Genomic DNA, 16,916 nt, shown 5'->3' with positions numbered 1-16,916 from the left:
TGCAACTCGATGGTTGACGTTAAATTTAGTCAACAGATTGGTAATTATGCGGTTGATGAAGTGAGAGCCCTAATCGCAAATTAAGGCCCGTGGCGTCCCATATCGAGCAAAAATATTCTTCTTAAGAAACTTCGCCACTGTGGCCGCATCATTCTTGGAACATGCGATGGCCTCAACCCATTTTGATATGTAATCAACCGCGACCAGGATATAGTGATGACCTTCAGATGGTAGAAATGGGCCCATGAAAAACCTTTACGGCAGTCTGCTGCACCCCAAAATGCCCTCTGTAAGGGGACTCATGATAAAGCTCTAGAATGTGCTTGACTTCGTGCTCAGGAACGCATCGACGTAGAATGTGATTAGGTACAAGTCGATATAGGAATGGGTCGTCCTAGAAATAAAATTTTACGTTGTGTCTTAGCTTCTTCTTCTGCTGGTAAATATAGTCATCTGGTATTTGACCGCAAACGATGAAGTTCATAATGTCCGCATACCGGGGAACATTAGTGTCTACTGACATCAATAGCTCATCAGGGAATCTTTCCTCAATATCTTTTTCTTTCTCTTGAACCTCGCAATTCTCCATTCTTGACAAATGATCAGCGACTTGGTTCTCAGTGCCTTTCTGGTATTTGATCTCTAGGTCAAGCTCTTGCAGGAGCAACACCCACCGTATAAGCCTTGGTTTTGCATCCTTCTTTATCATCAGATATTTGATAACAGAGTGATCGGTATACACCACAACGTTTGTTTCGATTAAGTACTGTCGAAATTTCTCCAATGCAAACACCACTGCGAGCATTTCCTTCTTTGTGGTTGTATAGTTCTCCTACGCATCATTCAATGTTTTGCTCACATAATAGATAGGATGCAATACCTTGTCCTTACGCTGACTCAAAATTGCGCCCACTACATAACCGCTTGTATCACACATCAACACAAATGGTTGCGTCCAATCCAACGCAATCAAAATGAGTGCAGTGATGAGCGCATCTTTCAATTTGTTGAATGCTTCAGTGCACGCAACATCAAAATTGTATTCTCAGTCAGCTTCAAAGAGCACACTTAGGGGCCTTGCGATCTGGGAAAAGTTGCAAATAAATCTTCGATAGAACCCAACATGTCTCAGAAAGCTCCTAAGTGTTTTTACGTTCACTAGAGGGGGTAGCTTGGAAATTGTGTCAATTTTTACCTGATCAACTTCCAATCCTGCTTTCGAGATTTTATGACCCGGAACAATTCCTTCTTCAACCATTAAGTGGCATTTTTCCCAGTTCAGAACAAGATTCGTTGCCATACATCTCTTCAAGACTTTCTCGAGGTTAGCTAAACAGGAGTCATAATTATTGCTGAAAACTGAAAAATCATCCATGAATACCTCGACTGACTTCTCCAAGTAATCTGAAAAGATTGCCATCATACAGCGTTGGAAAGTGTCTGGCGCATTGCAGAGTCCAAATGGCATGCGTCGGAATGCAAACGTACCAAATGGGCACGTGAAGGTTGTCTTGTCTTGATCCTCTGGCGCAATTGCTATTTGGTTGTACCCTGAATAGCTGTCAAGAAAATAGAAGAATTCATTCCTAGCAAGTCTATCTAACATCTGATCAATGAAAAGGAGTGGGAAGTAGTCCTTTTTAGTGGCCAGATTTAACTTGCGATAATCCATGCAGATACTCCACCCCGTAGTCGTTCTTGTGGGAATTAATTCATTCTTGTCATTAATGACGATTGTCATCCCCACTTTCTTCAAAACACACTGCACTGGGCTCACCCAGCTGCTATCAGATATTGAGTAGATGACACCTGCGTCCAGCCACTTCACTATTTCCTTTTTTACCACCTCCCTCATAGTAAGGTTCAAGCATCGTTGCCTTTCTATCGATCCTATCTTTCCTTCTTCCAGACGAATCTAGTGCATGCCGTACGAAGGACTGATTCCTCGAATGTCTGCCAAGGTTCATCCTAAAGCCTTTGCGTTATTTCTCAGGATCTGTATAAGTGCGTCTTCTTTCTCCTTACTCAGCGAAGCAGAAATGATAACCGGTAACGTGTTGTTACCTTCTAAGTAAGCATACTTAGAGTGTACAGGCAACGGCTTCAACTCTAGCACGGGTGGTTCTTCCAACGATGGCTTAGTGCATTGTGAAGTTGTTCAGATAACTGGAGTGGTTCAAAATTTGATTTAACTTGAATTGTGGCGCAATCCTCCTCCCAAATTGCCCCAATTCCAAATTCTTCTTCCTCTAATTCTGCCAGGGGCTCGCGCCAAGGTTCTTCCCGTAGTTCTTCAATATACTGGCAATTCTTCATATCACTTGGGTACTTCAACGCATTGAAAATGTTGAACTTTACTTCCTGATCGTTAACTCTGATGGTGAGTTCTCCTTTTTTCACATCGATCAGCGCTCGCCCTGTTGCGAGAAATGGGCGACCAAAGATGATAGGTACTTCTCTGTGAGCTTCGTAATCCAATATGATAAAGTCTGTCGGGAAGATGAACTTGTCCACTTACACGAGTACATCCTCTATCTTGCCCTCAAGATGCGTTATCGATCCATCGGCCAACTGTAGTGTGATCATGGTTGGTCTTGCATTGCCGATATCCAGCTTCTTAAAGATCGATAAGGGCAATAAATTTATGCTCGCCCCTAAATCGCACAGCGCGGTCCTGACCTTCTTCCCTTCTATTCAGTAGGGCAATGTAAAACTCCCAGGGTTCTTCATTTTGGTGGGCATATTATTTTGAAACAGTGCACTACATTCATATGTTAACGCAACTGTTTCATTCTCCCTGATCTTTCTTTTGTTAGCAAGTATATCCTTGAGAAATTTTACATAGCTCGGCATCTATTCCAGAGCTTCTATTAAGGGAATATTGATGTGTAGCTTTCGGAGAACGTCCAGGAACCTCTGGAATTGCTTGCTATCATCTTTCTTCTTCAGCCTGGACGGGAAAGGTAGAGGATCCCACTTTACTTCCTGTTTAGTTGGTTTTTTGCTGAGGTCCTATTCTTGCTGTGTTACGTTAGTTGGATGTTGCGTTGATTCAGACTTCAATTTTTGAGGAGTTTCATCTTTTGTAGGTATACTTACTCCTGAACTGATAATTTTTCCACTACTGATTGATTGGTCATACTCGACAGTTAGATCTACTGGCCTTGTTGTTGGATCTAGTACTGGTAGCATAGGGGCTATTGTTTTACCACTCCTCAATGTCACTGCATGACATTGCTCTTTACCTCGTGGCCCCAATGCTCCTGAACTGCTAGTCAGTGTACCAGGCGCTTTATTTTTCAACTCAATTGCAAGCTGCTCAATCTACTCTTCCAAACCTCTAAGAGAGTCAGCTTGCAATTGTCTAATTGCCTCGCTCTTTTCAATATAATGCTTCAGTGAAGTCTCTAGAGATGAGGTACTTCAAGAGGTATCATATAAGAATGGTTGGTCATAGGGTGGTATACTTTGAGAGTGACCTGGAATACAGTCCGGATTAATGAAGACCGGAGGGTTGCCTCGATCCCCTTGATAACTGTTTTGATGGAAACTATGGCTCCCCTAGTTGTGATTCCCATCCCAACTTACAGTTGGGTGATCCTAGCAACAAGGGTTGTAGATGTTGCCAAATGACTCATTATAGATAGAATATACGGCCTGTTGATTCCACGGGCAGACTTCTGCTGGATGTCCCTCCCCACATTGAACGCAATTCATTGCGGCCACATGCGTCAACGCATTAACTTGCACTGCCCTTGAGAGAGATTTCTCTGTTGATTAGCCAACGTCTGAAGGAGCAAGGTCATCATGGTCATTTGATCTTCTAGTGTGCTTATTGTATTAGTTGACACATCAGCACTTTCTACTCTTTCTTTTTCTAGACCACTTTCTTCCAACCCGATATCAATCCACTCATCAAAATGTCGCGAGATGCGATCTAATATGCTTTTGGTTTCCATATATGATTTGTCCATTAATCATCCTACTGCAGAGGCATCGGTAACTGCTTGCGTTGATTGATCTAAGCTATTTTAAAAAGTCTCCATCAGAATGCTATCAGGAATCTTGATATGCGGATAACTCTTCACTAATTGTCTGAAACGCACCCAGGCGGTGCTCAAAGTTTCACAACCCTTTTGCTCAAAATTCAACACATCCATCCGTCTCCTTGTGTTGACAACTGGAGGGAAGAACCTGTTCATGAACCTGTCAACCAACTGTTCCCACATGTTAATCTCATCTGGCTCTAACGACTGAGCCCACCTCTTTGCTTCATCCCGCAGTGTGTACGGGAAAAGATATAACCTAAGTCTTTCTTGAGTCACACCAGGCATGGAGAATGCACTGCACATGTCTACAAAATTCATCAAATGCGCATGTGGGTCTTCTCCTTGTAATCCTCCAATTTGACCCACATTCTAAATCATCTGTAGTATAATCGGTCTTATTTCAAAGCTTACATTCTCCTCAACCGTTGGCCTTGAGATTCCTGGTGAGAAGTTATAGAAATTTGGCGCTGCATAGTCTCTCATTGGGATGTTGCGGTTAGAAGCAAGAAATATGGAATCTTGCACTAGTCAATTTTCCCTTCGATTCCCTGCTGGTGCCTCGTTATTATTAGCCATGCTTCTTCACCAATTAATTCGGCCCCGATGTGCTTCCGCGCGAATAATACATCTTATCTCTGGGTCTGCTTAGAATATCTAGATCACTCCAGAGCTCATATGCCGTCAGACTGCTCTTCGCGATAAACAACTAATACAAAGAGATCTATCCTGCAAAATACCACAAACATATTCAACAATAACCGTTAACCAATCCCCTGCAACGTTGCCATAAACTTGATGACATAAATTTTAATCTAAGCTACAAGTCCATGTTACCATTACCAGTTCCCCGGCAATGGCACCATAAACTTGATGACATAAATTTTTCTAAGCTACAAGTCCATGTTCCTGTTACCAGTTCCTCGACAACGGTGCCATAAACTTGATGACATAAATTTTAATCAAAGCTACAAGTCTCTGTTCCCATTACCAGTTCCCCGACAAGGAGCGAGGTCATCACAGGTAAAGATGTCGTCTAGCATGCTTTAGCTAAACATCTTATTTCTTTAGCACATATTAAGTTACTTGTTTAATTCATATTAATCACAAAGGGATGAAGAAAACATCATGGAGAAAGCGATTAATGGATGAACGAAAATGGACAGAAATGTGGAAATGAAAGTGATCATGACATTTAATTATAAAATCAAGCATCTGATACATGGTTGTGAATGATTTAGACTAAGAAGATGAAATACAAGTGATGAATAAGAGTTAGAAATAGATACCGAAGAGTGCCAATGTCTTGACACCGATCTAGATGGAGAGATTACTTGCCGACATAGATAGAGTGAATGGAAGGATGAGCTTTCCTCTCAGGCTGGCTCAACCGGTAGAGTTGATCTAGGTACAGAGCTTCACGACAAGGATTTGGAATGATTCGCCCTGAGACTCGCCTCTCGGCCTTGTCTCTTTTCTTCCCGGATTTTCTCCAATCAGCATTCAGATTAGCCTTTCTCTCAATAGCCTCGTATCAATTATCCCGTGTATCAAGTATATCTTCTAGCCCAATTCTTTGAGGGTATTTATAGATGAATGTTTTGACTCTCTGACTTATGGTCCCCACTTTATTGTTATGGAAATTCCGAGAATGGTGGAATAAATATTCCTTCTTTTATGCAATCAGTCCATCGAAAATGCACAACGGTTAGTTGTACACATGTCAAAATCCTCTGTGATTGCACTGCTCATTTGCATCTTCGATCGTGTGCCCGTATGCGGTGTTGTTTTTATTACCGTATGCAGTTGAAGTTCAGCTCTGGATCGATTATCGCATGCGCCGTCATTGCGTTGATTGTCTATTCGTTCCTGAATGATGGGCGCAATGCGACGTAGATGCATTAATCTCTCTCTCTTGAGCCACGGTGACTGGATATCCTGCAAAACAGACTTGAAATATTCTTTTCTACCATCACAATGGTGTCAGTGGGTGTATTGACGACAATGTATAATTATTGTATTTCTTAGTTAATTTCTCTACAATTGACGCAACTTTCTTCTCTTTTGGCAACAATATCTAAATAAATCAGTATAAATAACTTGTATTTCTACAAGTTATCAATAGGAGGGAAACCTTATCCTGGTAACGCTACGGATGCGGTGTTAGACCAAGGAAACATGTAGTGGAAGTATTAAGGATCCGTAAGCATTGAAATTCACTAATTTTGGCAGAGATTAAAGCATGCTCATCTAAATAAGAGGGTTTTAGATCATACCTTTGTAGAACTCTTCAAGAATTTGATCAGACAGCAGCAGTCTTCACCAAAGATCACCATGAACCACCTCAAGATCTTCTCTATTATCCTCTTAGAGCTTTAGACCGAGTTGTGGGACTCAAGAATAGCTTGAAGCAATGTAGAACAGAGAAAAGCTCACAACAACACACTTCCGAATAACCCTTTCTTCCAGCTGAAATCTTCTCTCAAAATTTTTGTATAATGCATACCTTCAAATCACTCCAATCTTCTTTATTTATTGCAGATGAACATGCAAAGAAGAGATGTGCATGGTTTGCAACTCATGCTTGGAGTTTAATGAAGAAGAGGAAGTGGGCTTTATGTGAGCATGAAAAAGATGATAATGGAAAAACATGTTCTTCCATTTTGTGCATGCAATGCAATTTTCCAATTTTATCTTTAAAACCAAAATCTTGATTTTAAAATCATTTTGATATTAAAACTGAAAAATCGACAAATTAATTTAAATAATTTACTTAATTTAATATCAAATATTAAATTAATTTTTTGCACAAAACCATCTTCATATATTTAAATCATATTTAAATTTATATTCTCCTATTCCATTTAATTTTAGTTTGAACATTTCAAATTAATCTCTCAAGCTACTCTAAAGTTTAACCATTTACGAGCTAGTAGGGGGACCTCGTGAACCTACAGATCATAGGCTCTAACGATTCGAGATTAATCGGCTAAACTCATTAGTTTGATCTAACCACCATTCGTTAACTAATGGAACACTCCACTATAACCCATAGTTGAACTCCCCTCATTGTAGATATATAATGTCCACTTTATAACCATAATCAGTAAGACAATCCTTCACAGGTTGTTCATAATCACAGCTAGGTCAAAATTACCATTTTGGCCATGTGAATACATATTGTTCCTTAAGTTCCTACTGGCCCTCTAATGAACAATTCTAATTCATAATCTCTATGAATCAAATCATTTCTCTATCATGAGAAGACGTGGCTTCGATTGTTCAAGACCTGGAATCTGTACTTAAGAAAACAACCTATCTGCTAACCCTAAATTGGGTAGGAGTGAATTTCATCTTGCAAGGCTATATCTCCAGCTATTCATCCGGTCTTATCCCCAAAATGGGAAGCTTATTTAGCATTGTTCTTAGACTACTCTCAATTTGCAGATCAAAGGATAATCCCGAACAAACAGAAGTTCATAGTTAGCTCAGGATTAAGATCGAATTAACCTAGGTTATTTGATAAATGAAATAGTCAATTTTAATAGTAAACGGTTGTTATAAAGAAAAGTGACTACTTTCATGGTCCGGTCTATATGCAAACTCATTACATAGGATGCCCCCACTCACATATCTCAACATGAACGATTTGTGGACCACATCATTTGTATCACTTTATAACTTCTTGTAATAACTACAGAGTGGGTTGCATCCAATAGTGTTACTAAGATGAGATACCCAATTTCATTCATATACTTATTAGACCATCTAGGCTATACTATTGACTTGATCCTGTTTATGTCACTATATAAAGTTACAGTATTCAGACTATAGCCATGGATATGTTTATTGAATTTTCATAATAAGATGAAAAATCATCAAGTCATTATTATTGATAAATAGAATGTTTAACATGAACTGCAAGTTCTAGGACATTCTCAACATGCGGCTCGCATTGTAGAATAGTTACAAGTGTTATGACTTGCTACAGATGGTCTCATCCTGATCATTCATGTGGAGACATGCGAGCGGGGGCATCCTATATAAAGGAGATTGTATAAGATCAGACCACAAAGTATTATAGTCTCGTTATATAACGCGGTTCATGATAGAGACTTCACTTCACTAGGATGACCATAGGTAACATGACCTCAATCCTGAGTGAGTTGAGAACTCCTGTCTTTGAGGGCGGTCCAGAGTAGATCCGAGATAAGCATATATCAATTCTGAGAGAGAGATTGGTCTGAAGCGACTGTCCAGAGTAGATCCGAGATAATCACGAGACAAGGCCGAGAGGTGAGTCTCCAAACAAGGAATCCTTCCAATCCCCTCCATTGAAGCGTGCAAAGGTCATTTCTACCAGGAGAGCAAGCCTGAGAGGGAAGCTCTCCTCTCCATTACTTCCACTTGCCGACAAGCAAAACCTTCGTTCGGAATCTGTGTCAAGACGTTGACATTCTTTCTGTATTTATTTCTAATCTCTATTTCATCATTTGTATTCATCTCCTTTGATCTTTCATTCACACCATGTATCAGACGCTTAATCATAGTATTAAATGTTATGATAATTACCATTGTCTTCTCTCTGTCTATTTCTGTTCATCCATAATCCATTTTCTCCATAATGTGTTCCTAATTCCCTAGGTAAATAGAAAGAATTAAGAGAGTGAATTAATTGTGTTAAAGAAATAATTAAGTTTAGCTAAAGCATGCTCGATGACATCTTCACTTGTGAGAGCAGAAGTAAAGATGTTATTCCGCCTATCAAGAGAATGTTGGAAGAATGCATTAACTAAAGCGAGAAGTATTTCCGGAGATGGAAACAACCTTGCATTCATCACGTTCATCTCTGTTTCACCATAGAGATATGAGAACGCGGCCGATCACCGAGAGGTGTACGCCAAAGGAAAGCGGAACCTTAGTTGCATCTTTAACACAATTGATAAACTTGCGTTGTTTTTACCATTTAATCTTTCTCTTTCTGCTACATTCATAAAGACTTGTCATCACATACATCGATTCTTTGTACAACTTCACAGTCAGTTCTCGACCTCAGTATCGTGTATCATGTATCTTGTATCTTGTATCGTGTATCATATTAGTTTAGGATTTTATTTTATCAACGCAATTTACATTCCTATATAAACCTAATTCTTTATTTATTGTTAAACCGGTCGCATGTATCACAAAAGTAACGCATTAACGAAAACAATCTCTATGTTCGACCTCGGATTATTCTGAGAAACTTGCGTTGGAATTATACTTGGTTTCAGCACAAGGAAACTTGTGACAAGCACTACTATATCATTAACAACACATATACTTAGACATAGTATTGCATTCTTTCATCATCACAGTGCATGCATAACAAAGGAATTCATTTTTATGTCATCAACACTCCTCTGTTAAAACGAACCTTAAATCATCTATCACTAGTATTATGTTCAAATTCAATTTTCATGTAGCATAATTGTCCCCAGTTAATTTATTAGAGGCCATCAACTGTATTATGAGCTAGTCACTCTGAAAATATAAGCAAATTCTATTAGTGAACTGCTTTTAAACCCAATCATATTTTAGCAAAGTAATAATGTACCCGAAATTCATTATATTTGCAACAATACTATAGTGAGTCAAAATAAGTGCTACCGAGAGACAGTTAAATACTCCTTCACTAAAGCAAGACATTATTGACTAAATACTATCTCCAAAATAACTCATATTTCAATAGTCATTTAGTTACTGTTTTCAATCAAGAACTTACTAACACTTAGTAATTTTGTAAGTGTAACCCTCCACTTCCAGATCTTAGAGATTAGCGGCACCAATAATGCTACCAAATCAAAGAGTCAAAGTTGGGAAATGACCTAAGAAATCCTATCTATTTCCAAAGTTTGAGTTGTTCCAAATCTTATGTTACAACCCTCCTAGGGGATAGCCGTGGTTAGCGACTAACTAATGCCAACTTAAAGACGACAGCAGGTGCAACATAGGAATCTCGCTGTCCAAACTAACGGAAGAGACCGTAGGATACGTTGACACACATCCTTCACCCGCTTACTATGAACTACTCCCTTTATTCACTTTGATATTGACCCATGAAAACACTTTTCGAACAGAGGTCACTCCCAGGGTGACATAAAGTGTTGCATGAATCTCACGGTGTGAACTATTTAGAGACGTGGGAGCTAAAATCAATATATCACATATTTGATTTTACTATGAACAATTTCCTCCATTCACCTTGATCTTGACCCATGCAAACACTTTCTGAATGGAGGTCACTCCTAGGATGATATGAAGCGAAGCATGAATCTCACGATGTAAACTCTTAGACACGTGAGAGCTAAGAACAACATATCGTTTATGTCATTATTCTCCCATTGAAGTGTTCTAACAACATATCATATATGTTATTAATCTCCCACTGAAGTGTTCTATTTTGTTTTTGGATAAATAATTACTTAGGTATTTTTCAACTGATTAAACAACCTAAATCTAGGTAATTATCTAAGTATAACGATTATATTTGAATTTAACCTAAGATGTTTAGGTGATAAACTAGTTTTAAGACCTTACACTGCTCACATCTGCTCATAAAACCGGTTAACAATGCTTAATTATTCAGCTACAATCCCCAAGTAGGAGGTGTCCCCCATTCACCAGTATAACGACTATAATGGTAACAATGCTTAATACTTAATAATTAATCTAGAGCAAACAAAATATAATATTTTAAACCATTATTTAATAGATTATCAATTATAAAAAATGAAAATATTAATCATAAATCTTGTTAGTTTCTATATATAAAACATAATAATTTAGTATTTAACAAACACAATAACCAACTATTGCTAGCTTTAAAGTTGAAATTTACAAAACACTAATTTGTTTCATAGTACAAACTTTTTTAAAACCATAGTCACTAGCAGTTATCTTAGAAGCAAAGAAAAAATCTCAAACTAAGCCTATGTTTACTTTGGTTCATATATCTAGAGTATACAAATCTAGTATTAATTTAATGAATTTCGTAACTATTTTTTTAATTAAAATTAAAGTTTACTAAGCACTATTAATATTTTTCTAAAATAAAATTATTTTAAATTAAAAAATATTTAAAATTAATTTACCGAATATTGTAACTAGTTTTCTTTAATTTAAATTAAAATTTACAAAGTCCTTTAATATTTTTATTATTTAGAACTAATTTATCGAACACCATAATTAGTTTTTCTTTTAATTCCTCTCTAATGACAATTAATACATGTCATAGAATTATGACAGCTAAAACAGTCCTAAAAGAAAAAAAAATCCAAAATTTCTCTATTTTTTCCGCGTAAAACATTTGTTTATTTTTAATTTAATGATTCTAAAAAAATGTCAATTTTTAATGACTATTAATTCTAATAAAAAATTGGGGATACAAAATTATCATCACAAATTAAAAGATTTCTCATCTTTTTCTTCCAAAATTGTGATTTCCTACCTTTAATGATTTTTATTTATAGTCATAAATTTGTGACATAAAAAAACTGTCATTAATTTCGAAATCCGAAAAATTTTAGTTTTTTCCGCACAAAACAGATGAATTTTCTATTACTCATGTGTCATAAAATGTCTACTTTATTGTATTAAACAAAGTACGTTTTTAAACGTATCTATTATAATCTCTATAATGATGACAATTGAAACCAAAATCATGTCGCTTACAAACATTACGTCATTTCTATAATGCATATACAGTAGTTGACAACATGAGTATATAATTCAACGTTATTTGATTTGTACCCTCTCTCTTGAATTCAGACATTCTAACATTCGCACCCAATATTTATTTTACTAAACAAAATATTTATGACAACTGTCTGATTATGTTTATACGTCAATTAAATTTGATTTTTTACTCGTATAATAATAGCTCCATGGTCACAAGATATTTGATAATATTGAAACAAACTTGAAAATTGTGGTTGGGGTGCGTAAATCAAATACGGATATGTAGATTGGTTATGTAGCTGTTGGATGTAGTAAATTCAAACTGTCATGCTTGAATTGGTGCTCGTGTATTATGGATTTGAGAGTTAGTTTGATTTGAATGGAGCGCAAGGAGCTAAGGAGTCTATACCTTTCTTTCTTATTGGTATTTTCTTCTCCCCCTATTTCAAAGCAAATGAAGATAGATAAAATATAAATTTTGATTCTCTATAAAAGTGGATTTCATGTGATTTCCACAATCACGTCTCATATAATTAAAATATACATCATACATGCTTAAAAAGCAGAAGATTACAAAATCCCAAGAATCTAACAGAAATATGGTCATAGAAAATGACTTCGGAAGGTCACATAATAATACAATTCCTAAAGGAACTTGACACTTTACTTCGCTCTTATATTGTTTGTACATTTTAAGGCACATACAATTTGGAGGTTGAATAACCTACTACTATCTATACTAGCTAAGGATTTCTACTTCTGGTGTGCTGACATTCATTCTCGAAATGGGATCGATTATCTTGGGCGGGACGACGTCATTTATATGATTTACCTCATCTCCATATGCTGAGGCATGAACTCCAAGTGCAGCTCTACCTGAAGGGTCAAGATTTTTAGACCAGGTAGCATCCCATTCGACAGCTTTCGCTGTGCTACAAGCGATACTTGGCCCTCCTGGGACAGTCTGACGAGCAGAGTTCTACCCAACCATACAGAGTGCAAAAAAATGTCAATAATCAAGTTCATGAGACACATGTCAACATTGTTGTTGAGAGAAGTAAATTACCTGTGGGAAGAACCTCTCAAATATGGTTCTGTAGTAGTAGGCTTCCTTTGATGTTGGAGTATTTTGAGGGAAGATGTGTTCAGCATTTACCATCATTTTGTCAGTCACCTGAAAGCATTATCGAGTTATCTTCATCAAGCATATGAACATTACTTTCAAAAGATTAGATTTCTAAACTATGTTCTTCAACAAAAACATTGAATGGGTCGAAGGCAATAGAAACGAAAAGGTTATCGAATTACATGTTGAGCAGCATGGGCTTTAAGGCCATCGATCCAACTATATCCAACACCATCACTGAATTGTTCCTTCTGCCTGTACAAAACATGCTGCATACAGGACAAAGAGTTACAATCTTATCAAAGTTATAGTATTCGTATACAACTGGAGAGGTTTTTCTTTCAAAGACCTTAGGGAGATAAGGTTGCTGCTCATCATTGAAAGCTCTTCTGAGAACCCATTTTTCAATTCGACCTTGATCATGCTTAATCTAAAATAGATCAAAAGATTAGATGAGAAATGAAAATGGGTATTTCGAGCTAAGAAAATTTAGGAGAAAATGCTAATCCTTATGGCTAGTGTGAAGTTTATTTCTCTACCATTTTCCATTCTGGATCAATGGCCATTGCAACATTAATAAATTCCTTATCTAAAAATGGAACTCGAACTTCCAAGCCCCACGCTGAAGTTGCCTTGTTTGCTCTTAAGCAATCATACATGTGAAGTGCCTTTATCTGCAAAGGAAAAAACAGAGGTTTCAGATATGAGTGTAATTTTCCTCATCCCTAACCTTACAAAAATCGAGCAATGCTCTTCAAAAAATTATATACCTTGCGGCAACTTTCACGATGAAACTCTTCCTTATTAGGAGCCTTGTGGAAGTACAAGTATCCACCAAAAATCTCATCAGCGCCTTCACCAGAGATCACCATCTTTACTCCTAGTGACTTAATCTTTCGTGCCATAAGAAACATGGGTGTGCTTGCCCTGATTGTAGTTACATCATATGTTTCTACATGATAGATAACATCTTCAATGGCATCAATCCCATCCTATTATCAAAGAAGTTAAAGATGGTAAAGTTAGGTCAAGGAAAGTAGAAGATGTATATTTGTGTGTAAAGTTCTAGATAAATCGTACTTGAACTGTGAAATGGAACTCGTGGTGGACAGTTCCCAAAAAGTCTGCAACTTCTCTAGCAGCCTTCAAATCTGGTGAACCCTGAATGTAATAGGACGAATCTTATTCCCAATGAGAAATAGTTACCAGTGTGTATACAACCAATCATTGTAGGAATATCAAGAATAAGAAAATGAAAACCAACCTCAAGACCAACACAGAAGGAATGAAGTTGTGTACCCCAATGCTTGGCAGCTCTTGTGCCAGCTAAGTGACGAGCTGTGATAGAGGCAATCAATGATGAATCAAGGCCGCCAGAAAGTAGAACTCCAAAAGGGACATCAGTCATCAACCTCTTGATCACAGCCTGCATAAGTTAGCATGTAAGTTCGTTATTCTAATAGAATTTTAAAAAATGTTGAACTTGATAAAGTGTCATCAAATCCATCACACTAATTCATACATTCTCCAATGCACATCTTAAAACAAGTGGATCATATGGGGTCGATGGAATATCCTCAGAGAACCAGGTTGGGTTATACCATCTTTTGAATCCAGCTTCCTTGCTAGAGTACAAGTGACCAGGTGGAAACGTCTCAAAATGTTCACAATCATCATTCAGAGCTTTGAGTTCCGAAGATATCCAAACTGAACCTAACATAATCAAAATAAGAGTATTTAGAGAATGTCTTTGGTGCTTGAGATTAAAACATGTGGAGGAAAAAATGGGATTCAAAATTATTCCAATTACCATCAAGTCCCCAACCAATGTAAAGGGAAGTAATCCCAATTGCATCACGAGCAGCAATGAAACTATTGTCACGCGTGTCCAATAGCACGAAAGAGAACATTCCATCAAGCATGTCCACAAAATTCTCCCCATACTCTTCATACTACACAAACACCAACGATAAATATCATAATCTCATATCTCTCTTAGACCACACCAAATGTGAGATAACATCATATTATTGGAGGGAAAATTATTAATTATTTCCATAACCATATCTATTAATACCAAATGTGAGATAACATCACAATCACTGTCGGTTCGAATTTTGTGGTTCCTCAATTTCTTCCTCAGCTCTTCGTGGTTGTATATTTCTCCATTGACCTATTTTCAGACAAACACTTTGCATATTAGCACAATAAGATAGAGTTTGTATTCATATGTCTGCTTCTTCCCTCTCATTTGAAGAAATAAAACACACCCATTATAACAATAAATTAAACTTGGGCAACAAAGAAGGTCTAGAAGTGTACCGTGACAACAATGGACTCATCTTCATTGTAGAGAGGTTGATCACCAGATGCAGGATCGATAATGGCTAAACGTTGATGGGATAAATAGAAATCGGCGTGCTGGTAAAGCCCACTCCAGTCTGGACCACGATGTTTCAGTCTGTCGAAAACCAACGACAACAAGTAGTTAATATCAATTCTATTGCAATTTCTTCTATTAACCAACTTTCATTTTATTTTCCCTTTTTCTATCTTCAAATTGTCCAACGACGTCATTTTGGAGATTATTCTATCTGATTCTCAACCAAAAGTTAAAAAGGTAAAAATAAGAAAAGTTGAAAGATCGCAAATCAGAGGCAGTGATTTTGTTTTTCAGAAATCACTTCATGAAAATGCCAAAATTGTACTTCTGACTACAACGAAATATCATCAGAATCTCTTACTGCTAACCTATTTAACAGTCATTAGATTAAAAAAATTGCTTAAACTTCATCTTGAAGCTTCTCCCTATTTATTAATATGACAAACATGAACAACTTAAATCCAATCGACATACATAAAAAAAAAATACATACAAGTACAACACGAATGTATCGAAAAGAACCCCAATATCAGAAAAGAAATGGATCTTCAATAAATCGGTTATATTTCATGCTTAGTTTTTTTACATATATTCTACATTCTTACGAAGTTAAAAAAGTTCCATTCTCCAACTCAAATCAGACATATATGAGATTATATATATTAAGAAATGGAATGGGAAAAGAATGTATAAAGAAGGAATTGAAAGGAGAAGATTAAGAATACTTGCCGACGAGAGAGTTCAAGAACACGAACACGTTTGGCCTGAGAATCATCAGAGCAACCAAGTACGGCGAGAATTCCACACATATTGGATAAAGAAAAAAACAGAGAAATTTTGAAAGAGAAGAATGGGAGAGGAAAATAAGTTTAAGAAAAGGAAAACGAAAAACAAATTGCCGAGATTAAGACGTAGAATCGTTGCAAAGACAAGGCCAATTTATTATGTGTTAAGAAGTCAAATAAGTTTCATTTAATATTCTGTTAATCTTGGCTATCTTTAGTGCTTTATGTGGATTTCTTTCTCTCTCTATACCTGCTTGACACGTGTCTTTTAGGTTATTTAAATATTGTTGTATTCCTCCCATGCATATACTGGATATTATCAATTTATCCAGTCCGTATCCTACGTAGCTCTGGGACCACAAGCAAGGTACTTTGTTCTAGAACCACATGTCTTGGTTTTTAGTTTGTCTTTGGGAGGTCGTTTTATTTACCCTCACAACTCCAATTTTCGCGTCTTGGGTTTATCCGTTTAGAAAAAGGTTGGAAATGCTGAGTCGACACCGTTGGGGTTAGAATGGTCGTTTTGTTTATAATCACATGTTTATTTTTAAAGCTTTTGAACAATTGGTTAATGTTTGAATGACTTTTACTTGATGTCCCGTTTGAGGGTATTACTTAGGTGTATTTCAGACATCACCTATCTTTATACATTCATTTTCACCACTTACATCTAAAAAATATTAAAATATTTTTTTTTAAAAAAAAGCAAAATTTGCCACATGACATGTTATGATTGGACAATTTGATAGGATACACAAAAATAGGTGATACCTCAGATGTACCTAAATATTTTTCGAAAAATAATAGAGATCAATAATGAAAGGACTTAATGCTACATCTACCCAATTGATTGCATG

The 16,916-nt window shown here is 36.8% G+C and overlaps 1 protein-coding gene across 1 annotated transcript; it reads right to left on the bottom strand.

Moving 5' to 3' along the window:
• Window positions 1-12,295: 12,295 nt before the first annotated feature.
• On the bottom strand, window positions 12,296-16,164 carry LOC120076313 (asparagine synthetase [glutamine-hydrolyzing] 1-like). The gene is made up of 13 exons (XM_039030077.2): window positions 16,004-16,164; window positions 15,214-15,352; window positions 14,969-15,064; window positions 14,702-14,843; window positions 14,414-14,604; window positions 14,156-14,317; window positions 13,972-14,052; window positions 13,662-13,883; window positions 13,431-13,565; window positions 13,241-13,321; window positions 13,074-13,160; window positions 12,832-12,939; window positions 12,296-12,744 (listed from the first exon to the last, which is right to left on the bottom strand). The coding sequence occupies exons 1-13, from the start codon at window positions 16,081-16,083 to the stop codon at window positions 12,505-12,507; spliced, it is 1,764 nt and encodes a 587-aa protein (XP_038886005.1). The 5' UTR covers window positions 16,084-16,164; the 3' UTR covers window positions 12,296-12,504.
• Window positions 16,165-16,916: the final 752 nt, after the last annotated feature.

Source organism: Benincasa hispida, chromosome 4, assembly GCF_027475165.1.
Source record: "Benincasa hispida cultivar pf3 chromosome 4, pf3_genome.v1.1, whole genome shotgun sequence".
NCBI lineage: Eukaryota > Viridiplantae > Streptophyta > Magnoliopsida > Cucurbitales > Cucurbitaceae > Benincasa > Benincasa hispida.
Note: the sequence above shows the minus strand (reverse complement) of the source record. Positions and strands in the feature narration are given on the sequence as shown.

What these genes read in the sequence shown, in the direction of transcription:
- LOC120076313 (XM_039030077.2), bottom strand. Translation starts at nt 16,083, where the DNA reads ATGTGTGGAATTCTCGCCGTACTTGGTTGCTCTGATGATTCTCAGGCC. An exon ending in ATGAGTCCATTGTTGTCACG is followed by an intron (nt 15,065 to 15,213) that starts GTACACTTCTAG and finishes GTCTGAAAATAG; the next exon opens with GTCAATGGAGAAATATACAA. An exon ending in GTGATGTTATCTCACATTTG is followed by an intron (nt 14,844 to 14,968) that starts GTATTAATAGAT and finishes GTGTTTGTGTAG; the next exon opens with TATGAAGAGTATGGGGAGAA.